This window comes from Drosophila busckii, chromosome 4 (assembly GCF_011750605.1).
Source record: "Drosophila busckii strain San Diego stock center, stock number 13000-0081.31 chromosome 4, ASM1175060v1, whole genome shotgun sequence".
In the NCBI taxonomy this organism is placed as follows: domain Eukaryota; kingdom Metazoa; phylum Arthropoda; class Insecta; order Diptera; family Drosophilidae; genus Drosophila; species Drosophila busckii.
Window position 1 is genome coordinate 122,436 of NC_046609.1, and position 27,983 is coordinate 150,418.

Sequence of the window (27,983 nt, forward strand, 5' to 3'; positions counted from 1 at the left end):
GAACATGTAAGGACATACATAGATGAGTGCGCTCTTACATACATAGATATTTTGTTTATGTATGAACGTAGTTCTATTTGAACATCGTTATTATTAAAGTCGCTCGGAATACCCCAACTCCTCTTGCCTCACCTCGTCGTGCGAGTTTTAGATTAAGTATAAACGGCTGCAAACGAGTAGGTTGGATGATGATGCCTTGCGTTACAACACCAACGTACACTTTACATGGTGCTTATAGTTGTCCCGCTCGAGTAATACGTGCAACTTATGGCATCCTGCTCGCGCGACTCTTAATCGCAATAAAACGATGTATCTCACTTGTGATTGGGCAAATGTTGATTCAAAATGGAAACGTGTTCTGGCTCTTTTCTTTTTCTGCTTTTTTTTTTTTTTGCTTTTCCTGCTTTCCACCCCTGTTTGGTATTCACCCTGCAATACCGGGCCAAAACACTGCAGCCAAGCTCTGCCCTACCCGGCTCTGCCCTGTTGTCTGAGCAGGTCTGGTCTTTCGCTTGAGAGCTCATTATCGTTTCGCTTGGCTAACCAGTTAGTCGTACAGAGTTTCGTTCAGAGCACACCAATACCGCCGACGCAAGTTTGATTATTTTGCATTTTGAGGCAAACCAATTGCTAAGAGAAGTGAGCGGATTCGCAATCCGTGGCGTTGCCGCCGGGTCGCTGGCTGCCTACGGCGGATCGGGACCAATTCATTTTCCTAATTGTGGTAAAATAATATATATGCTGCAGTGCAACAGTTCAAAACACGTGGCGAATAAGTAGTACAAAAAAAATTATTAAATGAAAGTGTATAAAAAAATATAAATTATAAATTTAAGCCCGCCGAAGCTATTCATACAAACATATGTTAGCAAAGAGTAAAAAATTAACAGTACCGTGAAATAAGTAAATACATGTACATATGCGTGTGCAAAGATGTACATATATGCGTATGTATGTATGATATGTACATATGTCGAGTACAAACATTAAACAACGAAATATATATAAAAGCATTAAAATAATAAGACTGTCAACCAATTGTCAATTACTCTTCTAAAAAAAAGGCACTTTCATACCTTTCAAATCGACACAAGAGCGTTAAACCAACTCAAACCAAGTAAATAAGCATCAATGCTTGCTTAGTCGAAATAACAAAAAACAAGAGTTGGACAACAAAGAATAAAAAATGATGCTAACAACAGAGCACATCATGCATGGCCACCACCACTCATCAGTGGGTATGGGAGTCGGTCAAAGTGCATTGTTTGGGTGCTCTACGGCAGGTCACAGCGGGATCAACCAATTGGGCGGCGTGTATGTCAACGGCAGACCGCTACCCGATTCGACGAGGCAGAAGATCGTCGAGTTAGCTCACTCCGGTGCACGTCCATGTGATATTTCGCGGATACTTCAAGTGTCCAACGGTTGCGTAAGCAAAATATTGGGGAGGTGAGTCAAGATGATAATTTAAGCACACAGTTCCATTTTCATTGTTGAAGTTTACTCAGTAAAACTTGTTTCTTTTAAATGGTCGCAAGTCAGAGCAATCAGTCATAAAATTCAATCGTTTGCATTGTATAAGGATTTTGATTAGTCTTTTTTTTGTCAGGCAAAGTAAATCAGATTTTTTTTTACAGATACTATGAAACTGGATCAATAAAACCACGCGCGATAGGTGGTTCAAAGCCACGAGTAGCCACAACACCCGTTGTACAAAAAATTGCTGATTATAAACGTGAATGTCCCAGCATTTTTGCGTGGGAAATTCGTGATCGACTACTTTCGGAACAAGTATGCAATAGTGATAATATCCCAAGTGTAAGTGCATACTAATTATGAAATTATCAAATATTACATATACCTCAATAGAAATTGTATACAAACTAATTAGACAATTTCTTCATATATATTATATATGTACATACTTATGTACGAAGGTTCTGTGATTCTAAAATTAATAACACTGCTGCTTAAGATAACCGTATGTTTCATGAATTTTAGTATTGAGGCTAATTGTACGATCGATGAGAATGAGCATGCTAATGTCACACCCTTATTAGATGAAGGGTTTGAGGCATGATTAAAACTGGTCCTAAACAGCAGTTTCTATACAATTTGTTTGAAGTGAGCCGAATATAAAGACAAAAGACGAAGAGCTGGCAGCCAGCAAGCCACAATGGATGAAATAATTTCAAAACAATAGCTTTTCGTCGTTTCTAAAATGGATTATATTTTATATATTCAATAGCTTCTGTACATTTTTGCGTTCCATCTTTTTTTTTACCGCTCTTGTAAACAATTGTATCTAGTTCACCTAATCCTTACTACACAATGCCAGCTGAGCAGTTCGTTTGTACCTAGGCGCTCAAACCATTCACATTTATAAAGCCGCAGATTATCGACCCACAATGTACAAAACACATTATCCGCAACATTAAAGCTGGTGCTCAATATTTATGTACAAAACCTTCTACACTATCATCTACCTGAAGTATTCATCACAATCACGTCTATATGTGTAGGCAGGTATATAGCTTATATATTCGATTATTATAGCTCTTGTACAATTCCCACAACAAAAATTTTTAAATTGAACATATACAATCTGTAATACATATTCATATGCAGACATTATCGATTGATTTTGCCCGAATTTTAAAATATGTCTCTATAAATAGAAAATTTAAGGCAGATATGGTAGTAGCCGCTACGATCCCTTTTTTTCGATGATGGTGAAATTTTAGAGATCAGCGAAGAAATGTTTTAAACTTATGAAAGACTAAATTTTACAATAAACTACAGCCGTGAATTTTAAAAATTAATCTAACAAAATTCCAAAATAAATGTAGGATCCAAGACTTACATCTACATATACTCTGTTCGAGAAATATCAGGTGCCTTAATATAAGTATTGAAGAACGTCGTTCTAGGATAGGCCGCAGACTCGCTTCTTTTCATGTCCATAAGTTAGTTAGTTGGAGAAAATACCATATTAAGAAAGAGTGGGTTATCTTAAAGTTGTGTAAGGGGTTTAATTTGTAACTGTTAATATTTATTTAGTGTGTGTGTGTATATGCATACATGTATTAATATACATAATACATAGTACATTGCATATAGTGAAAGTTTAGATTTTTTTTGATAAATATTTCCGTTAAGTATTGTGGGCGTAAGTCGTTTCTTTTGATTTCCCTGCAAGGGGGGAGGAAACAAAAATAAAAACTAGCGGCTATTCATTGGGCAATCAGACATTTTCGACTATATATTTATGGCAAACACTTCACAGTGAGAACTGATCATAGACCGCTGACTTTACTTATTTTCTGTGATCAATCCAATTCCAAATAAAAACGAATTCGGCTCGAATTAGAGGAATACGACTTTGCATACGCCCTTTCAAGGATAACTATATCCGAAATAAAAGATTTACAAACTACAGTTCTGAAAGTCACTACCAAACAACAAAGTAGACAAGAAAAATCTTGCGCAGGAAAAGAACAAATAATTTTGACTTGGCATGGAATTGGTGTCAGCGATTTTTATACTAGTGGAATTTTCGATTTAGGCTTGAAACCAGCGTTTGAAAAGCTTACGCTACTCTCGTAGTATTTCATTTTGCTATTGCTACCGCTCTCATTTTGACGAGAGCCGAAGCAGAGCCAGAGCGGGACATCGAAAATATGTGTGCCCTGCTTTGCTCGCAGTTTTGTCGCTTGGTAAGCTATAGCAATAGCAATAACAAAAAATTAACAGCTGTACTCTACGCAGCCGTAGCGGTAGTAAAAAATTGAGAGTCAGGTGAGAGCAGAGCAAATGATATTTTTTCATGTGTTTACGGCTCCTGTGTGTGTTTTTTCTGCTTTAGCTATTGCTTTTTCTGCATCGTATGTGTCTTATGCACCGTTATTTTATATTGCAAGAATGCGTTTTAAGAAAAAACTTTTGGCACTCTTGATGTTGAAATAATAAAATTAATAATATTTTATTCAAAAGCAAAAAATCAAAATGAAAAACTTATTTTATTCATTATAATTAAATCAAACTTAATAAAAAAGTTAAAACAAAAATAAATAAATAAATAAAAACAAATTCAAGTTGGGCGCCACCAGCTTTTAGATACACTTTGACTAGGACATCACAGCAAACACACGCATGCACTCATGAACACATACACACAAAACAGCGGACGCGTCACAACGCGTTTTCGCTGTAGCGTCAGCAGCGACGCCGCCGATCACAACCATAACCAATCGTTTTTGTGATTTTTTTCAGATTTTTAAATATTTTTATTGCTTAATATCGTGTTTTTTTCGATTTGCGATTAATTGGGAGGGAAGAGAAATAAATAAAATAGATAAAATAAATAAATTGTTGTTTGGATATAAGAGCACCTATATACCAAATTTTGTTGCTCTAGCTCTTATTGTTGCTGAGAAACAGGTGCTCAAACATTCAGACGGACATGGCTATATCGACTCAGCTCCGTCGAGCTGATCAAGAATATATATACTTTGTGGGGTCTGTCACGCCTCCTTTCCCTGTTACATACATTTGAGCAACTTCATAATACCCTTTTCCATTTTTTACAAAAATGTCAAAGTGTATAATAAAAGCGATTTGTCCCGAGTATAATTGCTGAGAAACAGACACTCATACAGACGCACAGACAGACGGACATGACTAAATCGACTCAGTTTGTCTTCCTGATCATGAATATAATTACTTAATGGGGCTGCCACGCCTCGTTCTCCCTGTTACATACATTTCCACAACTTCATACAATTCGTTCTCCATTTTTTATAAAAATGTCAAAGTGCATAAATTTTTTTAATGTATTGTAATTGGACTACATATTATTCAACCCAATCAAATCCGGGTAAGTGTTAGCTATTATTACTAAGATAAAATAAGATACAGTTGCTCAGATTCAATGAAGAGGTAAAGTCGGTTGTTATCTGCACAGGGGACTCGGGAAGGTTCGTGCAAGGAATGGTTAGTATTATAAATATTAAAAGGGATCTCGACATTTAACTATTAACTATATGATTGCACAACAACACACTTGTCAAACAAGTTTGTAATAATGTCGTTTGAGTGTTTATAGTGAAAATAAGTAGCTTATTACATAAATAAATAAATTCAAGATGTATGTACTAGATATAGGTGACGCAAAGCAATATTTTTTTATTTATTTTGAAGCTTAAATATATCTCATAATTTTTCATGAACAAAGATTTTGATAAATAAGAATTTTAAAATTCAGCACCTGGCTTTTTATACACTTTGACATTTTTGGAAAAAATGGAAAAGGGTATTATAAAGCTGTGCAAATGTATGTAACAGGGAGACGGAGGCGTGACAGACCCCACAAAGTATATATATTCTTGCTCAGCTCGACGAGCTGAGTCGATATAGCCATGTTCGTCTGTCCGCCCGTCTGTATGAGAGCGTGTTTCTCAGCAACTGTAAAGCTAGGCAACCAAATTTGGTAATATGTAGGTGCTACTATACTCCAGCCACACTAACAACGTTTTTTTTTTTACTTCCCCCACCCCCCCCCCCCCCCACGACACATATCGAAAAAAAAACAATCTAAAAAAATCTTTAAAAATCTGAAATAAATTGCATTTAAGCTTTGTCATTGTTAATTTCATAATGATCGGATAAATAACTTAGGAACTATTTACATTTCAATTTTCAATATAGACAGCGAGGTGAACGTGCTGACGTGCCATGCAAACGTCGCTGCCAACGCAGCGGCGGCGTCGTTGCGGACGCTAAAGCGACCAGCTGTGACGCGACCGCTGTTTTGTGTGTATGTGATCATGAGTGCATGCGTGTTTTTGCTGCGATGCCTTAGTCAAAGTGTATGTAAAAGTTGGTGGCGCCCAACTTTAATTTGTCCACTTCTGTACATATATGTATGTACATAATGTATACGTTCAAACAAATCAAATTACACTCTCAATAAACTTGAATTTTAAAAAATTTTCTCTGAAATATTGCAACATACAAAATACAAAAATAAATCGCTTCACCATTTCATTATTGTAAAAGGGATGAAACAAAATCTAAGCTTTAATTTTATAAAACCTAACATATAAAGACCTACCCTATGTTTCTGACATCAAAATGAGTAATGCTTGCATAACACAATACAAATACGCAGGCTTAACTAGAAGTTAATAATCCGGGTTATATCGCAAAATAGAACAAGTGGACAAATTAAAGTTGGACGCAACGAACTTTTATATACACTTTGACTAAGGTATCGCAGCAAACACACGCACGCGCTCTCAAACACATACAGCTCGTTGTCGCTGTAGCGTCAGCAGCGACGTTTCACAGCAAAATCTGAAATTTTCCACATCTGTCTAACATGACAAAGCGTATTTGTGATTTATTTCAGATTTTTAAATATTTTTTAATTGCTTAATATTATGGGTGTCATCTTTTTTTGTGGGTGAGGTGGGAAGAAATAAAACAAAATAAAATTAAAGCGATATGTCCTGGATATAGGAGCACCTACATATGTACCAAGTTTGGTTGCTGTAGCTCTTATAATTGCTGAGAAACACGGACAGACGGACGGGAGGACAGACGGACATGGCTATATCGGCTCAGTTTGTCTTGCTGATCAAGAATGTATATACTTTGTGGGGTCTGCCATGCCTATTCCCTGTTATATACATTTGCACAACTGCATAATACCCTTTTTTATAAACATGTCAAAGTATTTAAATACTCACCATTTCTTTTCTGTCGCTACTATTGAAAGTTTACTGTACTTAATGTATGTACATACATATATGTACATACACATACATGGTCGTTGACACTGTTCACCGTTAATAATAACATGAAAAAAATCACTTTGTGGACTTTAAGTGTTGGCACGTGGCAGAGGGTCACGATGAACTTGACATTTCTTTGAATATCGATACTTCTCATTGAAGCTGCTAACAATTAAATGCAATCTCTGCCTACTTTTACTTTAACATAATCACATCAAAGGACATCAAAGAATTTGCTAATATGGGGTGAGTCTTAAGCATAGGAAGTCATACGAATCCTTTTCATAGGTATAAGATACATAAATGTGGTTTAATTTGATTGTATTAACTATCAAATTAGTTTTGAATAAAATAGTAATCAAAGATTTTATCTGCATAAGCAGAAACATTATCCTATAATATTAATACAAGTCAGGTATCAAATATGATTTATGAATGCAAATTTCGGCTAAATAATAATAAGATGATAAATCTTCATACATACATATGTATATGTAAATATCTTCATTCCCATAATATTCGTTATTATAAATATCAGCCGCAATTTACAATTTTTAACAATATATACATACTATATAATATAAAAAACACTTTTTTTTTTAAATTTAAATACATTTTTTTGTTTAAAATTTAAATACATTTTACAATTTTTAAATAAAAATTCATTTCATTTATTCACTCATTTTCAAAATCAAAAATAAAAGTTAAGTAGTTAAGTTACTATTTTCTATACAAAATATATATATATATATTATATATACAAAAAGAAATGAGTAGCATTGATAAAAGTCTCGATGGTAAGATTTGAAATATCATATCTCCACCGATAACAACAACAAAATGTAATGGTTTTTAGATAGTTTCGATTTTGCTGCCATACTTTTTTCTTCTATGTTTTGATGTGATTCATTTTTGCACATTGCACAAAGCCTAGCAAAACGTAAAAATGAATAAATTGAATATAAGACTTGAAACGACATGGCTGTAATACATTGTTTAAAATTCTGTTTTCATTCAAAATAAATATAAAACAAAATTGCATCATTACTTCTTTTTATTTAATGCCTTGGGAGCGTTGTTTGGGCGTCTTATAGTAAATTAATTTTATTAATATTAATTCTTATGTTTAAACACTTAACAGTTGAATATTTAAATTGGAAACAATGCCGTGGGCGCAGTCAGATGTGGACTCAAATCGTTTTTATCAATTCGTGGGGGAGAGCGATGAAATTCCTTCAATTCAAATTTTACATTGCTACCTCTAGTTCATAAGGTCTAATTGTAAGTCAGAAGAATGCAAGCCCACATGGTCTAATCAAGCATATATGTATATACATACTTTTTGGGTCAGAGATAACTCCTTATTACGACTACATAGATTTCCACAACTTTAACCCAACCCTACTGTTATTTTCCTAAAAATTATATAAATTTTTACTCATGTTATCAAAAAAAAAAATTTGGTTACACTATTTTCTGATCAATGATGTCAGAAATTTATTTCATATAATTTCAAGTGAGCTCCGTTTCGATGATTTCCGGCCAGACTGCAGGCGTGTATTGCTCCTGTTCGTAAACTCTTGCAACGCCAGCAAAAACTTCAGCCAATATTTTATAGTTGCACGAAAATATGACCTTTTCACAAATTATGCTATCGAAACCGGCAAGTATGGCTTGAAGTTTTGGGTAGCGGTAGACTTAAAGCCACGATATGTGTGGATCCGTATCAACCGTATCTTGGTAATAATTAATTTAAATAATTAATTCACACATAGAAAAATTATAAAGCGGATGACACAAGTATGTTGACAAGCAGCTTGTTTAATTTGTTAAAGATCGTGTTATTAAGATTTTTCTGGTCAATCTTGTGAAAAGGTTTCAATCAAACTACACAATTAAACAAAAACTATGTTTTTTAAGAAATTATACATATTATTTGTTTACAGAAGAATATTTTATTCTTACTAAATTTGTGAAAGTAATTTAACTTATGCCATATATTTTTATTCTATTTTCTTTCTTTTTACTAAAGGTAAATTCATTCACAAAAAAGCCAAGGCATAGAAAACAAGCATGACCATTACTAGAAAATGTTATTAAAAAATATTACTTTTAGTGAAAAGTAAAAAAAAACCAGTGGGGTTTGATCAAAAAATTGAAAAAGCAATTTCCCAGTAGAGTTTTTTTTTAACTATTTATTTAATTTAGTAAGTAAGTTTAATTATTTGATATTGAAACAGAAACCTATTTAACGTCTCATAAATAAATAATATATTTGTTTCAAGGCTTTAGTTAACAAAAAGCGATTTTTACGTAATTTATAACATTTTATTGCTGTTTTTTATTTTAACATGAATTTATTAAATTTTTCTTAAAATTTTTTTGATAATATGGCTGGAATGTACTTTTAATTAATAAGATCAGTGGAATACATTTTTATATAATTATATTTATTTATATATTGTCGGTCGTTTTTCTTTCAATTAATCATTTATTGACGAGAAGGATATTGACTCTTTCGCTGTTGAATCTGTTCAGAAAATTTGCGAGGCTTGAGTTTCAGGTACACTGGTAAACTTCTTTAAATTAATCTTCCCGTTGGACTCTGCTGAACGTTATGTTTATGATTAAATTAGTGAATGGTAAAATTGACTTATTATTTGAGTAAAATTTCTCAGTACTACTAACTATTCCTTAAATGAACATATCCAAGTACTTCTTGTACTACTAGTACTAGCCTCTACTTTAATTTAAATACTGAAATAAAAATTTTAATTTAAATATTAATGTTAAGCTTGAATTAAATAATTGTTTTAAAATGTGCAAGAAATTCAGTTTCACTTAAATGAAAGCTCTATTCATCTTATACCGCTCTGCGTCACGGTATCATCACCCCAGTCATTAAAAATATAAAATAGTATAGTTCATTTTGTATGGAGAGCAGCTGCTCTCAAACTGGGAGCGGTTATCCTCAAACTGTGAAGGAGAGAGATGGAGGAGAGATGAGCGAAAGAGTCAAAAGGTGTGTCGGTTGATGCAGCTGTACCGTTCGCGTGCGCTGATTGGCTAAACTTGCTGCAGGCCAATCACAGCAGGGCTATGTTTAAGGGTACAGACTTTGGTATTGAAGTATTGAAGTATTGAAACGAAATAACTGTCCATATACATACATTAAGAGAAAACTCCATAGTTTCCGTCGGGTCAACCAACTCAATCTTTAGACCAACATAAACACAAGGCTATTGTTTTAAGCATTGGATTTAATTCCAGGTTTCATCAATTAATCGGGTGCTGCGCAATTTAGCGTCGCAAAAGGAGCAGCAGGCACAGCAACAAAATGAGTCTGTCTATGAGAAGCTTCGCATGTTTAATGGACAATCTGGCGGTTGGGCTTGGTATCCAGGCAACACAACGACGGCGCACTTAGCACTGCCGCCAACACCTACAGCAGTACCAACGAATTTATCTGGGCAACTATCACGAGATGAAGTTCAGAAACGAGGTAAGCATTTCTAACTCAGGTACACTAACATATATGTATGTATACGGAAAGCAAATGGTAATGTTAAATGTATTATATTCGGATAAAAGCAACCCTAAGGGCTTTCATGTATTCGAAACAGTAAAAACATTTTGTCACAGATGATCAAACATTAGGGCAAACAAATAGTTAATTTGTTGGTCATTTGTTATTTGCCATTAAATCTAATTGAGGAGTTCAATTTCAGCCTTTGTTGGCTTTGCTTGCCTTTCAATTGTATTTGTTTGTTTTGCGATCGATGAATAGGCCTGACATATGTCTATGTTTCCCTATGTTTATTAACAACATCCCAGCCCTAGAGAACATTTAGAACAGAAATAATTGTGAAGCGGACTGCAAAGATAAGGAGCTACAATGGGGAAAAATAACTAATTTAAAGCCATATTACGATTATTGTGGCTCACTTGCTTATTTGTATACATGTATGATCTAATCAGCCCAAGTACCAGAGATGATACAAAGGAAGCAGTTATAAAGGAAACATGCCTATTTCAAGCATGTACACGCATATTTAGTTTTATATAAGACCATATGGCAATGTTTCAGCAAATGTTGTTGACAAATGTCAAGTTTGCGCAAATAAATAAGCGCAAACTTTGACATTTTTGTTTAATTTAGCAACCTTTGTGTATTTCCAGATCTTTATCCAGGCGATATTTCTCATCCAAACTCCCACGATAGTACTTCAGACGGCAATTCGGACCATAATTCTTCCGGAGACGAAGACTCTCAGATGCGCTTACGTCTGAAACGTAAGCTTCAACGTAATCGTACCTCATTTACCAATGAACAAATCGACAGTCTTGAAAAAGGTTTGGTACACACAATATTAATAATGAATTTGATGCCTAATGTATAAATTTCGTTTTATATAATGTCGACAGAATTTGAACGGACTCACTACCCTGATGTTTTTGCGCGGGAAAGGCTTGCGGAAAAAATTGGTTTGCCAGAGGCACGTATTCAGGTTTGTCTTTCCGTTTTGTTTAATTCGATTTCATTTAAATTCTGATTTCAAATTTCTTTTACACCTTTGTTATTACTTATTCTGATGACCCCAAATATTTTATGTGGGGCATATATAATTACAACAACTTCATCAAACATAAAAGCACTTATGTATGTACAGGTTTAGACTTTCTTTCCGAACTACAAGAAATCTATAATTTTGTATGCAACTATGCGAGAGGGTGCTGAAGTCTGTAGCCGATTTTTGTGTTGAATTGCTACGCCTTTTAACCGCGCGAGTCAACCCTCAAAATGACTGCATTCAAGCACCCCTGTTGCTATTTATTATTAATGCTCTTTATACTCGGTTACGGATAACGGCTACAACATCGGATGCAGATTGAGGCAAAAGTGTTTAAAGTGTTCATCATCGTTCAGTTTATGATTATTTGTGTAAGTGAATAAAAACAATTTGACTGTAAAAACACTTGAAACTGCTTGCGATTTTCACATTGCATTTTCGCGTCTCGCCACTCTGGGAAGTACCGCCAGTTGAAATTAAGGTTATGGGAAGGGAAGGAAAGGAAATGGAGAAGGAGAAGGATGTTTCACCCTTGTCGTAGAGAAGAGTAGTCGGTCATACAAAATAATGCCAAGTAATAAATGTCATGGTGAAAATATTAGAGCACAACAAATATTGTAATCCTCATTCACCCTTTGTCGCCAATTCTTCCATATACATTTAGTTATCCCTACTCCTACTTCCAATTCCATAGCCAATGAGCCGCCGTAAAACAACAACAGAAACAATATTGTAATACTTCAAATGTAAACAGTCACATTCAAAGCCACAGCCGTTGCCTGCTTTAAGGCTTTATTATATGTTGACGTCGAGTACTTATTTTGAATTGTTGACGCCATCAACGAAACAAATTTTAACCCCTCACAATTTAATAATGTCATGTGCTTGTGCTTTGAAACCCCTGTGAAAATAGACCCGAGGCAGCAACTGTTCCAAAGAGAGTTACAAGTACCTATTCCAATTATTTATATTTTTTTACAGTCAGTTCTGAATAAATTGCAAGCATTCACTCTATTGAAACATAACAATATTAAATATTAAGATGAAACCGTTCTCAACACAGAATATTATTACGAATTCTTAAGTTTGTCAAATTCAATTAAAATTTAAACAATCAGTTTTTAAATAAATTGGTATTGTTCAATTGAAAACATTTTATTTTAACTGTGCAGATTAAAGGTCACCTCAATAAGTGTGAGTACAACATTATTTACGTGTACATATCTCTGATTAGGTTTGGTTCTCGAACCGACGAGCTAAATGGCGGCGAGAGGAGAAGCTCCGTACACAACGCCGCTCAGTTGACAATGTGGGAGGTGGAGGTACCACGAGCGGAAGAACAAGCACAAATAACACATCCGGAAGCGCTACGTCCACTAATGTCACCGCCGCAAGCAATTCAACACCTGGCATCGTCAGCTCAGCTGCCGAAGTCTCTAGGCCAACTTTAACAGAGTCCTCTAATGACCCAACAGTAAGTGCTACTGAGTATTCCAATTAAAATTTATTTAAATTAATTAATTGACCTCCTCAGATTCATGGCGGCGACGTCAACGTCTCAATTCCCAACTCCGAGAGCCCACCATTGCAAGCCGTCGCTCCTCGACTTCCCCTGAACACTGGGTTCAACCCCATGTACTCATCTATCCCGCAACCTATTGCTAGCATGGCCGAAAACTATAAGTAAGTTGGTCACTTTATCAGAATTTGATGTTTATGTTGATATTGCAGTGTCGCCGTAAGACCTATACAGACAAAATTATTTATACGATCATGCTAAAAATCATCGAGTATTCAAACAATAAAACTATAATACGGGAATATTTATTTAATGTTTTGTAGTTCTATGACCTCGTCGTTAAGCTCAATGACTACCACATGCTTACAGCAGCAAAGAGAAAGCTACCCATACATGTTTCACGATCCACTATCCTTGGGGTCACCTTACGCAACCCACCCACGAAACACACCTTGCAATCCAGCAGCGGCCCACCAACAGCCGCCCCAGCACAGCGTTTACGGCAATGCTCCACCCGTAGGCACTACTAATACAGGTATGATCAAAGTCTAGGCTAAATAACTAAAACAAATAATTAACCTTCTTACCAATAAATGACAGGTGTAATATCCGCCGGTGTCTCCGTGCCCGTGCAAATATCCGCACAATCCGTATCAGATTTATCGGGCAGCAATTACTGGCCGCGACTTCAGTGATCCTCGATCTTTAATTTAAAGGCTGGTTTGCTATCGTCAGCAGCCGCGGCCGCTGTAATTGCTGTTACCAACGTCGAGGACAATGAGCAGTCTCATAGGAAAACTGTTATCAGTAAACCTTCTTCAGATACCCCACCAATTATTCTACCGCAATCAGCCACATCAACTTCCACCCTGTACTACAACTTGATGGAGCCATCGACATTCTCTAAACCGTTTCATCCTTTAAATTAAGACTCTGTCACACAACCAAAAAATTCTAATCTTTAAAAGGCATCCAAATACAATTTAACATTTCTAAATTAAATCGGATTAAGAATAAATGTATCCACAATATTCTATCAGATTAACAATAATTCTTCCCCTTCGCACCATCAACGTCAGCTGGGCCAAGATAAGTGTATCTTACAAATAAAGCTAATATCGAATGAAATTGCAACGAAACTTAAATTCCAAAAACTCATTTTAGCCAGGAACACCTCCGTAGAAATAAGCATAAGTTAAATAAAATATATTATATTATAATATGTACATTTAAAAAAAGGGATATATATTGTATTGTATCTAACTTATGGTTCGAATTTATATATAAAACAATCGAAAGTAACATTTTAGTAATTATGTATGTATATGTATTTCAGAAAATTCAATAAATGGATTAATAAATTCATTAATTCACATCCCTATATAATATTCGTAAATCTAGCTCTAATCGTGATCTCTCTTGTTTTATCAATTAGTGGATTTCAGTACACAGACAAATACACAAATATTTTCGCGTGAAATTTTAACTGAAGGATGTTGAAAATAAAAGGGGACAAACAAAGTGAAACTCGACGTTCAGCTGACTGACTGATTGACGAAATATAGTCACAAACAAAGTTATCATTTTAGCTATTTCATTGCTTTATTATATTTTGTGGATTTTTTGGATATTCTGTTTTATCTCTGACTAACAATAAGTTAAAATACATTCCAATTGGACTGTTTGCGCGACTATCGCTGATTGGCCGGTCATGACGTCGAAGGCGGGATCGGCTGCCTAACCTTGTTAGGCCTCTCGCGAGCTGGTTTGGGTCTCTTACCAGTTTGAATATTCTTTTTATATGTTTTATTGCGCATGTACCACGTGCACCAGTAATGGTTCTTACGATTTTTGACTGGGCACTCTGAACAATGTTAATATTACTGGCGATGGCCCATAACTGGCAGCTATATGTCTCGATTAGTTGATTGGCTACTGATTAGCACTTTATGGTCCAGACTAGGGGACGATCGAGCATCGATAAGCCAGTTGAGGCCATAGGCTTCTAGCCTTAGATATGTTCCCTTGAATTCGTTGTATCTGCGCCATGCTAGTCTTCTATCGAGTTATACTCCTAGATGCGTCACTTCTTTTATTTTGCGGAAATCCAATATTGCTTTATATGAGTGGTGGACAATTTTGTCTGTTCAAGGTAAACGTCACTTGCTTGAATTTTTGTTCGTTTACTTTTATTCGCCAATCGGATAGCCATTTTTTTAAACAGCTAATCGCGCGGAGCGGCTGAGAACACCTGTAGGCTACTCGTACGCGCCTTGTGAATTTTTTTCAGGCATGCCAACCCGAGTATCTATAATACATATCTACATACATATATATATCGAGAAAAATATTAACCAAAATAAAAGCGTTAACTTGAGGCAAGTAAACTGTGTAAACTGTTACCTCCTGTAAGTAATGACACAAAAATCCCACTTTATAAGAATTAGTATTAAGTAGTTAATAAACATTTTACGATTGACGTTTACTCACAGACTTTATTCGTATATATTAAAATACTTTACACGCACATACACACATATAGATTTAAATATATTATGTTGATAGATAATTCACAGTAAGTATACATTCATATATTTAATGACTTTTTTATTCACATATTGAATGGTGTGTCGGGTCTCTGATTTATTTTGATTTGTTACTTCAATTTTTTTAAGTGATCAGATACTGGATGAATACAAAAAAGAAGGTCAACCTCAACCTCTTTTTACACAAACATTTAAAAGAGGTAAACATACATACACATATATCGTAAGCTGAAAGTGTTCCCACATATTATCAAATAAATGCTGTGTATCTTAAGTTCGTAAGTATTGTACAATATCTAACGGATATGTTGTTTATATAGCTGAAGCTTTACATTTATTAATAGTTGTTTAATTTTTTTTAGTAATTATTTTATTTGTGATATCCTTGTCAGTTGTCCATGACTTTACATGACTTGGGAGGTGGCGAATCAGCATGAAAAATATACAAATACATTTTTTTTTCTATCTTTCATGAAGTAGTATAATTAGGCATGGATATACCTACATACTTCTTAGTGGATTGGTTACATTTATATCAATTACGCACAACCACAATTATATATATAATATATATTATATATATTTGAATATAATATAGATATATATGTAAAAAATATAAGAATCAATAGTTTATTTAATATCAAAATTTTAAAAAACATTATATAAACTATTAATAATTGTTTGACATTTGAGAATGCCATGACTGAACAACGCCGGCGACAATCATTTATTAAAAAAAAAAAAGAATAACTCCATTACGAATACAAAAAGTACACATAGTAAGATTTACTGGCGCAAGTTACACTCACAAGATAATTAATCATGTGACGAAATAGATATACTAAAAATTATATAAATAAACATAACACATATATCTAAATAGTGCAAATAGAATTAAAAATAAGAATATACTAAGAATATTACCTAGCAATTTACCCTAGAGCTAAACATCTATATCAATAATCTATTATTCACATTCGGTTCTACACAATAGCCTCTGCACAAACTCAAAAAAATCACTTATAGTTGATTGAACAAAGTAGCATCCAACCACATAGAGAACATAACAGCAGAACCTTACCTAGCATAATTATACACTCGTTACTTGTTTATGAGTGATGCTTTAATGACTGCATAGTAATATTACATTCAAATTAATGTAGAACCAGTATAGCCTAAGAAATGTGAGAACACTTATTATTTATAACATTTTCTCTACTTATAAAAGGTATGTATAATCGATGTTAAAAACGTATGATGATACAGTAGAGCAATGACAAATTAGTTTCAATTTAAGCGCGAAGATATAGTACACTTATCGTAAGATTAGGTAGTCTGTCGCACTGTGATGTAGACTTACGTGTATAAGCGCGTGAGTAAACATAAGATAAAGATGCTTATTATAAGGTAATCATATAGAAATAGGACCGTCACTCCTGTGGCTATTGCGACATAGAACACCAATAAGTATATAATGAGCTGCCTCAATTGAATAGGTGCATAGTAAATTAATCAAAATATCACCTAAGCATAGGAATTGAAGCCATCTATAATGTTCCAATTGAAGACCCTGTGAGCCACTGGCAACACTGACCAAATCTACGTAAATATTGTATGTTCTAGATTGTACTGTTTTAGTGTATAATAATCCAGAGAATTATTAAAAAATAATCTAGGAAATGCATCATCTTAAAAAAGGAGTAAGATTTTATAACAGAATAACATTAAAAAAACGCTCCTCCAAAGTGAAAGGTTGTATTGAATCTAGTTTGGGAGAACCTGAGAGATAAAAATAATTACAATGTTATTGCATAAGGCCCATAGGTCACAGATGAATTTCTATGAGTCATAGCTTTTTATATGTGAATAGCATTAGGTTGTTGTATTTAATATACATATAGAACTCAATAAAGAAACATACAGAATAAAGCATATTATTGTTCCGAAAGTCATGATTAATAAAAAGAACACTTGAGAGACCTAGAGAACATCGAGCGACATGCACTCTATATTGTTCGCGATAAAGCAGCTTCAATAATTCAATAATCCGAAATTCCTCAAAACACATTCCTGTCGTTGTCTAGCAGCTAAGGATTATTAGATAGGCGGCACATGGGATTTCAGACTTACTGAACATAATACTCCGATGATATCATTCAAGTAGTACCAATCTCAATGGAGTGCTCCAGAAAGAATAAATACCACAGTAGGCGTCTCATCGACAATGTTCTACATAAATCCCTGATTCATTATAATATTAGAGAGAATATTCACAAACTATTCATATCAGCATATTAGACGACGCTATAAATGTAGATTTTCTGAAACGCTTTATAGACACTAGCATATTCTGAAATTCAGGAGATTCGTGAGAGAAACTATAGTTCGACAGATTCTAAAACGTAAACACATGAGATCTGGTAACCTTTTCATCACAAATATTATTCTCAAAGAGAAGTCGAATTCACACCCTATATTAAGCCCTAGTTAGAGTCTAAACATCCAGATCTTTCTAGGAAATGCATTTTATAACCTGTTACTATACCTATATAAAATCGCAGTAAAAGAGAACTTTAATTTGTCCTATATTATGAGAGAAAGTGAATATAATCGGCAAACTAGCTACTAAAAACTATAGATGCTCGTTATCTATTGCGTTCCTCAACCTTTATGAAAAAGAACCACTACTATGGATTCCAACCCCTTGTTCCTACGCGTCTAGGCAAGCCGACAACACACAAGACGGCTAGTAGATATTCGTCCGGTGAGAATAATAAACTATTTCAAAGATGGGGCGATATACGCTAGGCATGCCTATATACATAAATTATTCAGAATCGTAGATGCAGATTCTCCTACGATGAAGCCACTATAGGAGATCATATACTTCAGCCTACACGAATATAAAATCATAGAATATCCATTAAATTCAATTGATTAAAGATCGTTAACTTGAACCCATAAATAACTTGAACTAGAAAGCTGAAAGACCATGAGCAAATGGGTACTCGTAAATATGAAGAGAGCGATAAAATGTTCTGTCAAATTTATAAAGAGTGGTTGCCCCGGTTTCCGATATGGATAGGAAGAGAAAGTTATATAAAAATATATATGTACATATTGTATGTACAATTGTGTGTATGAAAATTAAGATTGAATAGTTTATTTGATTGCACTATTTTTTTTAGAATAATATTTGCTTGCATTTCTTTCTTCGAATGTGAACGAATACAAAATGTGTAAACTTCAATTATTACACACTGATGTAAGAACATTTGTTGAGTACCTAATATGTGTTATAATGGAATAAAACAAGAAACTGATGATAAATTTATATTCATATTTCATTTACATTGTTTCTTATGTTTGTTTTTTGTCGCAATATAAATATAAAATAGGGATGCCATACAATTTCTTTAATACTCAGGAAGAGAAAGGGAGGCGCAGGAATTGTTACTTTTAGTTTCCGAAGGGTTACCAGGTAACATAGTATTAATACGAGTAGTAGGTAGACGATTTTGTGTGATACATATATTTTATTTTTTGTTTTCAAATACATGTGACGTTTTCTTTACTCGTATCCTCAATATTAGATCAGATCTAATATTTGTAGATCTAGATTCACAATTATTAATACCAGGTATCATATAAAACAAATATTTTTGTTTTTACTTTACTCTGGAAACTAAAATATTAACTATTTTTATAAAAATCAGTCGATTTTTGCGCTTGCATTTGGATTATTTTTTATATTGAATATCGAACCTTTAATAGCTATTAGTTTTCTTACATGCAATACATACAATTAAGACATAAATATGCATACATACTTATTTAAAAATATATTTCAATGAGCAAACTTGACACATACACATACAAAAAATTAATTAAGCCCACCCAAATATATAGTATCCTTGACATGTAAATTTACGTTATCAGGTGAATGGAATGCTGATCGTATTAAATTTAATGTATGTGCGAAGTTTTTATGGCGGTACTACTCGGCAGCATAGAATAGTCATATATTTCAATATTTTGATTCTCGATCAGATAAGGGGAAAAGTACAGTACTGAACTGAACAACTGAACTGAATGTTAATTTAGAAATTACTTTGCAAATGAACAATTAAAGTTAGAAAGAAATATGAAATTCATTATTAAATCGCAAACATCATTTACAATTTATACTTATACATATTTAATCAATAATTTTTACTTTTAAGGATAAATTAATCAATCTGAGTCCTCTTCGCACATTTCTGCTTATTTAGTATGTTATATATAGGTATGTATAAATTATGAAAGGGCATTTTTTCTGATCATATTATTTTTCTGCTTTGTGTTTCATTGAAATTTAACAAAAAGCTTTCCATGTGTCCGTTTTAAAAATCTCAGTTTTCATTTTATGGAGAAAAAACTTTATGTTTATTCAGCCGACATAATATTATGGACTTGTTCTAATTTGTATGCAAGTCTTTGTTTTTGTGAAAACTCATCCTCCTCCAGAGTGACCATTAGTTGTTCGTTATACTTTACTGCATAGGTATAGAGCTCATGCAATGCACAATTTGTATTAAATTCCGTTGTGTGTAGCTGGTAATTAAATGAGTAGTAAATTTATTTCAATGTTATCATCTATGCTTAATATTTAAATGAAAAATTAAAATTCATTTAAAATCCATCCCAGTAAGCATCGACTCTTTTGAGGTTATTAACTTACCCTAGATTCTTCGGCTAGCATCGCATTCATATCCTGATCAGATATTGAGGACATATCCCGTATATCCCTGTAATAACGATCTACCCATTTGCGATACTCTGGAATATCTTTAGCATATAGTAGCTTTGAGCTTGGCGAATCTTTACCTAAAATATTTTAAAAGCATATTATATTTGTAAAATATAATTAATTTCTCCCGTTTTTATCGTACCCAATCGATGGTCCGACGTCGAGCAGGAATCCATAAAGGTTTGAGCTACGACAGACAAGCAAGAGTCCACAATATTTGACTTATGTATGTCAAACACGAAGTTTGGATTCTTTATTAAATTTACCCAAAATCTAAATTGTAAAATTGAATTCAATTAATTAAAATAATATCTTCAAGCTTAAATATGCTAACATATAGACTGCTAGTGTCAAAACTATTACACAAATTATATATATGTTACTTACCGAAGGGGTAAGCTATTGCTTTTCCAAGTGTGCACAACTTCAGGATCTGTAATGCCATGTAAGAGAGCTTGATCATCCAAGAAATCAAACATATATTTGATTGCTAATGGTAATGCAGACCCCCTATGAGCGGTACTGAATATTGTCTCAAAAAGATCATCAACAAATTTTTGCAAGGTGCCCTTAGTTGCAAGCAGGCGTGTCAGATAAATTTCAGAGACCAGTTTGTTGACACGCTCGCCTTCCTTTTGTATATCACTGTCATGATGTTTAACTAAATGCCAGTACTTCAACCCATTATCGTGCATATCATTATTCAATGGACTCCCGGCGCGGCTGAACGTCGGCGATGAAGATGGATATTTTGATATATTGAGAGTTTCGTATCTGCCCATGAAAAATAAAAATCGTTCAATTTAGGAATTAGAGACATTAAGTCTCAATACACATAGCACTTACTTATGAGATTTTTCGTTTTTATCTGATAAAATACTAAAATTATAAATAGAGCTTTGCTTTGGTACCAAACTTAAGCTTGCTCCGTCGGGGACATTATAATGCTGCAGTGTGTTAAGTTTCTTCCATTCACTTTCCGTCTTAGAAGTAGCGTCTTCATCGTACAGAATAACACGCCCAGTTGCTCCAGTTCGCCACTCTATAAAATAATAAAAAAAAAAATAATACAATTTGTATGTATGTATGTAATTAGCATGTATTTATTTACCCAAATCTAATTCATCTTTGCGTGGCCTTTGGCTAGAAGGTATGTTCCTGTAAATCGTCTCCAAACATTTCTCCTTCACTTGGCCGATAGTATCACAATCGAGTACTTTAACCGACACGTTTTCGGTGTGCGAGGGTAACATATCCAAGTTATTGCAAAATATAGGCTGTTGTATAATGCTGGCATTAACAGTCATGGGGCGAAAGTCAATGGACTGTCGAATAAGTTTCTCTTCGCTTAATGAATAGCGTGCCTCGTGAGTGCATGCGTCAACTGGGCCTTTATCCACTTGTCCCTTGACGGCACGAAACAGCATATAGAGCGGCTCACCAGCGCACTCTTTGAGGAATTTGTAAAGAAGGAAGGTGAACCAAGCGCTTAGCATCTTCTCAGCTACACTTTCAGTACGACGCAATAGTAACTTAGGATGGCTCTTGCCCTCAATACATTTTTCAATCAAGTCGCCAAGCAAGGTCTTTAATATATCTGTGCAGTACTCAAGCTTTGACTGCAACGTGACCATTATAAGCGAAGCGACATTGACACGTTCGCGCATAGAAAAGTAACGATTCGATTCAAGCGTTCGTATAAATAGCAATAGGAATGTCTTATTCATTATTAACTGGGCGAAGAGACGCAAACCCTTCTCTTTGCGCAGCAGCTCGGGCCTCTCCCACTGCAGCACAATGTGATCCTCGTGATTGGGGAAGAGAATCTTCATAGCATACGACCGATAGTCCAAAAAGGGAATGCCGCCAGAGGTGAGGTCGCCAGTTAGATCTGTCATTTCTGTCTGCAGCTCTGCAAAGGCTTCTTTGCACTCAGCAGCCACGCGCAGCTCTAGAATATCCATCTGCTCCTGCATGTTTCGAAGCACTCGATTCGATTCGGACGTCTTCTTTCTATACGCCACCAGAAGAGCGACAAAGATGAACACGAATACGCAAATACCGGCAAATACTACGAAGACCACATTGTCTCCCCAGTCCGTAATAAGGTTCGACGACTCGTAGCTAAGTATGCCAATGCGGTACTCTAAAGAAGTACCGATGCGCACAACCACCTCAGGTCCACTATTACTATTGCTGCTGGTCGCTGCGCTCTCACTTGGGGGTCGGCACGTGAGCTGCTGCCGAGAAAGCGACGTAATATTGCAGTAACCATTTCCGATTTTTACTTGAACATCGCTCTCTTTGCAGGCGCGATCCAGATTACGGCCGTTAATAGTCAAATACTCGCTCTTAAAGTACTTGACGCGTTCCTCGAATGCAAAGTACTCGGGATTCGGATAGAGCTCAAAGTGATTATTGTGCGAGCGCGAAAGGTTTTGTACACGCAGTACATTATCCATTAGGAAACCGTACTCAAGCAACAATGGATTATCGGGGTCTAGAGTGTTGCTCTCTGCCTCAACTATCGGTGATGGGCATTCCATCTCAGTATCCGAGTTAACGTGACACTGGCTCACATACATTTGGCTTTTGTAAAATACATAAATGCTCGGCGCTTGAATACTGGAGAACTGCGTACCCATGGCAGAGATCCGAATGCCACCAGCAGGAATACCTTTGGGTACTTTTATCTGAGCACTGGGGCCTGAGCTGACTTGCTGCACTGTTGGGTCAAGCACGTATTTAAAATTGTAGTCGTTAAACTCCCTCGGCCCATTGTCGAAAGACATTTTCATGCGACCCTCGATAATGCCCGGCGATGGCGAGGTGAGACAAACAGCTTGTGATGCGTCCGCGCTGAGGATCTTACACGGCAAGTGATCATTAATGAATGCTTGGATGCGTGAGCCAGCATTCAAGTGTTTGCCAATTATTCGGATTTGTGTACCACCGGAGGTTGGACCGAAACGCGGGTAGAAGTTGGATATTTTCGGATCTACAAATTCATAATCCTCTTTGGACTCGCCTCGGTAGTCGCCGATTTGGACAACTATGCGCCCGTTCCTATACATCTGCTCGCCTGGACTGTCTACTGTACATACAATCTGCTTTGTATCAATGTAAAACTGAGGAAATGGCATGCAATTGATACCAGCTATACGCACGCCTGAGTATATATCATTATAGTTCTTGCCAAGGTTAATTCCCCGTATAGTTATATTGGTACCACCCTCCCAGGGGCCAGTTTTTGGCTCAAACGAATGAATCTCCGGATTCGGGCAAATTTCGCTTCGGTTCAACCAATCCGTTTTACCCTCATTATTCTTATTACATTGTTCCACAACCTCGCACGTATTTGTTGACGAACACCAGCCGCAATTGTACTTTTCGGCCAATGCCAAGCAAATGCCGCAACTGTCGGCCATATCACGGCAACGGTAAATTACGACTGCAAACAGGAATGAAATAGTTATTATAACCAAATTATGTATTTAATTGGGAAAAAAGATAAGCCAAAAGAAGTATTAATTGAGTGTTAAGATGGGCACAACCTGTTTGGGTTTTGTGTCGAGAGGTTAATGAATTAACACTTTTGTACTTTTTATATTAATTGATAAAACAGAAAAAATATCAATGGTTTTTAACAATATTGAGTTGAACCAGGCCATGACTGAAAACGTGTACCTTAAGATGGGTCGATTTGATCGATTTAATTCGTTTACACACCTTTTTGACTGATGCTAATCAAATAAAAATCTATAAACACATAAAAACTTTGGAAATATTCAAGCTTTTATTTTCTATATAGTAGCTTGAAAACGACTATTCTGTTAAGTGTATGTGTGAATGCTTATTGCGGCTCCCCTGCTCATTGCGAAATTACAATTTATGTGTTTTTGAAAACATACTCCAGAGAATATTTAAAATATATACTTACAAAGTTTTGTCAAATATTGAAAATCAACTTGCTACCGTATATTACAATAAAAACGCACTAAAATTAGGCGTAGCTAACTTTTGATACATTTTAACTAAGGGCATCGCGACCAACACAAGCACTCGCGACCAACTCAGCAAATTCTCTCAAAAGCTTACGCTTAGTTTAGTTAGTTTCCTTGACTGCATGAATAAGTAAGTATGTATGTATGTATGTATATAGTAATGGAATCATTACTTAATTCTGTTTTCATTTTGCACTTACCGTGGATATTATGAGGGTTGTCAAGGGGTTTCGATCCGCCCCAGATGACAGCAAATGTAGCTGTCAAGTTTGGTGATCGCGATGTGTATTGAAACTCCATGCTGTCACAATAGATAGTATCGCCAAGCAGCTGAGCATTTAAGCTGGTCACACGTCCCTCAATATTAAATTGACAAACAAAGCGTGTCTGGACAATAAACTGTCCAATGATGTGGACCTTAACCTTGATCGACTTGCTTGTGCCGGCAGCGACGAGCACCTCACTACCATCGCCAGTAGCATTAATAGTGGGGCAAAAGCCAGGGCCAGATCGATAGCTGGGTCCAATGCGACTGATGCCAGTGACCAATATGTCGTTTCGACAGTTCTCAGCGGTGTCATGTGTACAGCGATGCGCTTCCACGCACCAGTCACACGGAAACTCGGACGAGACACACCGCGTGCAAGACGAGTGCGTGCTGCAGTCAAAAAATGTGAAATCTGTGGAGACGAGATCAGGACCATTTCTTGTGCGTACTGACAGTTTGGCGGTAAAATGATGCTTTCCCTGCTCAATTTGAGGCAACATGTCAGTGCGTGGTGTGGTGCAGTTTACACCATTGCGCTTCTTAGTCGCATTTGTGAAGAGTGCCTTATCTTCAGTGGTGAAAGCGCAGATCAAGTTCTCCTTTAGCTGAGGCAAGTGATCAATAATCAGCTCTAGGGTGCGAGCAGTGGTGCGCTGCAGTTGGTGTGGCACCACACTTGTTATGGTTGTGCACTTGCCAGTCTTGTAGCTGACCCAGTAGAGAGGGTCGTTAGCATCATCCTGGCAGTTGGAGCGAGGACTACATTTATTCTCCAGGGAGCACCAGCCACAGTAAGGATCTCTGGCTCCCAGACATTCGCCGCATGTCTTATAGTCGCCACAATCGAACACTTTCACTTTGGACACTTTGCGTTCAGACATAGCGTAAATATATAGATTCTGATTGTCGAACTGCATATCCTGGTTGATTACAGATCCCACATCTACAGCTAAGCTTGCGTATTCGTTGGCCACGTTTGAAGACTCCACAACAACTTTCTTAATGTATCCCTGCTCAGTGCCAAGAAAAACAACAGTATAGCCGCTAGTACTTGTTGCCGCTACTGAGGTGATTCTTGTGCTAAACATTGCTACTGGTACTGATGTTATTGGCTGTTCTCCTCCTAGCGGTGAATTTACATCTAGACCACAGAAATCTTCACCGATCGTTTGCAGTTTCTGTAATAGGTACAACCCAACAATTAAATAAATGGTTCATGATCTTGAGCTATATAAAATAACATTCAAATAAATATAATTATCTAACCAGACTTTTCACTCATCGCAATCGGACTCGCAATCGTAACAAATTTCATTAACTGACTACATACTCTTGCACACTTAACAACTTAAGCACTACATTAAGCTGTAATCGTGTGTCATAGTCCGCTGGTATATGGGAAATTAAAATTTATTATATTCATTTAACAAGAACTTAATTAATAAATAAAAAAAAAAAAAATCTAAAATTTTCACTAATCATTCATGTGTGTCCAAATTTTGGACTCCAAAAGTTATAGATAAATGTATAATGATCGAAAATAAAAAAAAGCGGCAACTTTCAGAAATATTGATGGATGTGTAATAACAAGAACTAACGTGCAAGATCAGATAACAATGTGACATATTAATAACTTAATTCAATAAGTTTAAGTAGAGTAATATAAAACGGAAAAAAGCGTATTTTAGAGAAGACAGCCGACCGACTTTTTTATGAGCTTTTAAGTTAAGATTAATTTTTAATAAATTTGCACTTACTGTTAAAACACAGGGCATACTGGGCGATATGAAGTCCAGTCCTCGCATTCCGTTGCCATTAAAACAGAATTTTATGTTTTGCATAAATTTACGGCGAACGGCCTTGAGCGAGTATATACAGAGTGCTGAATTATTTGTTGGCACATTGCTGTCGCCTTTTGAGAATGCAGCAAAGAGAACATCATCCTGAATCGAGATACCTAGACTTTGAGCCAGATCAGAGCTTGGTTTGCCTAAAAATCCAGCCTGAACCAAATTAAACTTGGTGCCACCCTGAGCATCACTGATGCACTCCACAGGAATCTCAGTGTAGGAATAATAATTGGAGTCCTCTTGACATATTCGCACCAATTTGGTGATGTATTCCTTGGGCGATGAGTGATGACTGTGCTTAAGCTGTGTAGTAAGGAAATACGAAAAACGTTCGGAACTAAACCCATACACATAGCTGACCAAATACGACTCTCGAGCATATGAATTTATAAAAGTGCGAGTCCCCGTCGTGACAGCAGACGAGGCAATCTGGAACATTTTGCTATTTTCTAATGAACGGGATGCCACCGCAGGAATTTCACTGCGATAGGGTGAGTTATTTGTATATGTAACGCCCACATACATAACGTTTGTGACTGGATGTTGAGGAGGTCCCGGCGCTATAAATGCTACTGTAGAGGAGTTTGCATCATTGGCCACCACTGCATCCGGTACCTCGTGCTCAACAATGCTGACATTTTGCAAATTGCGCACTGTACATGTTCCCTGAAACAGGGAGCCGCATGCAATCAGACGCGAAGTGGCCCGATCAATCAGCAGCACTTTGTTGTAATTATCTGTTGGCTTTCGAATTGCATTTATCGGACAATCTAATATAGTACACTCGACCGAATCATTCTGTGGTCCTGTTTTCACTGTTTCGTGTAATTCTAGATCTGGCGACAATTGGTACAAGCGATTCACACCACCAACAAACACTCGACCCGTAATTGTATCCACGAGCAAATGATTGAGCTTCGTATCGAATTTGGCAATATTTGTTATAATGCTGCTGCTTCCACTGTTACTTTCGCCATCACTTAAAACCAAGTCTGGTGTGCTTATATTTGTATTCCTATTAGCTCGTGAAGCAAGAGCCAATACTTCGGCCGGGTTTGGGTTCGTGTCTTCACCAACATCCAACTTTTCATTACGTATATTGGTCAAGTGTACTAATTCTCCGTGGGCTATTACCCTTTTTGATTGATTAACCAGTATTGTTATTAATAATAATAATAATAATTGGCAGACATGTAAAATATGCATTTCCAAAATAGCGGTCTAACCGCCAGAACGTCGATCGATGAATCCTTTGAGAAGGATCTTTTATTTATTGAAAATTCTTCCTTGAGCTAAAGCTCTTGCTTTTTATTTTTTCCTTGTTAAGACTTATTTTTCAAATTTGTTTTGATCCAAGGGTTACAAATGTATCATCTGTGGCTTATATATGGATATACATATGCATTTAGTATATACGCAGCCACATTTGCTGCTTTTTATCCATTAAGATTTAATATTCTCAACTACCACATCCAGTTAGCAGTCTCCACATTATTTACGCTGCAAATGAAAATGAGTAAAATAAGAAACAGAAAATATATAAATTTTTATATTTTTTAAGTCCATTGTAATTTTTATCATAAACGGTTTAACTATATTATATGAAAAGTTTGATCCCATTTGTGCAAAATCAAATTTTAAA

General features: G+C 35.7%; 2 protein-coding genes across 4 annotated transcripts; one reads left to right on the forward strand and one right to left on the reverse strand.

Moving 5' to 3' along the window:
• The first annotated feature begins 1,018 nt into the window (after window positions 1-1,018).
• On the forward strand, window positions 1,019-14,094 carry LOC108607376 (paired box protein Pax-6). Of its 3 annotated transcripts, none has more exons than XM_017998098.2 (9): window positions 1,025-1,449; window positions 1,638-1,818; window positions 10,065-10,296; window positions 10,974-11,147; window positions 11,220-11,302; window positions 12,600-12,839; window positions 12,900-13,048; window positions 13,208-13,419; window positions 13,485-14,094. In XM_017998098.2, the coding sequence occupies exons 1-9, from the start codon at window positions 1,187-1,189 to the stop codon at window positions 13,577-13,579; spliced, it is 1,629 nt and encodes a 542-aa protein (XP_017853587.2). In that variant the 5' UTR covers window positions 1,025-1,186; the 3' UTR covers window positions 13,580-14,094. The 3 variants fall into 3 exon arrangements, 2 of the variants coding, with proteins under 2 accessions (XP_017853587.2, XP_033150537.1); XM_033294646.1 differs by having other exon boundaries at window positions 11,220-11,290; XR_004458941.1 differs by lacking the exons at window positions 12,900-13,048; window positions 13,208-13,419; window positions 13,485-14,094 and adding an exon at window positions 11,448-11,736 and having other exon boundaries at window positions 1,019-1,449; window positions 12,600-12,687.
• A 5,545-nt stretch (window positions 14,095-19,639) lies between these two features.
• Window positions 19,640-27,604, reverse strand: LOC108607391 (plexin-A2). The gene is made up of 8 exons (XM_017998153.2): window positions 26,249-27,604; window positions 24,424-25,669; window positions 21,331-23,670; window positions 21,066-21,261; window positions 20,607-20,993; window positions 20,362-20,492; window positions 20,151-20,296; window positions 19,640-20,023 (listed from the first exon to the last, which is right to left on the reverse strand). The coding sequence occupies exons 1-8, from the start codon at window positions 27,545-27,547 to the stop codon at window positions 19,856-19,858; spliced, it is 5,913 nt and encodes a 1,970-aa protein (XP_017853642.1). The 5' UTR covers window positions 27,548-27,604; the 3' UTR covers window positions 19,640-19,855.
• Window positions 27,605-27,983: the final 379 nt, after the last annotated feature.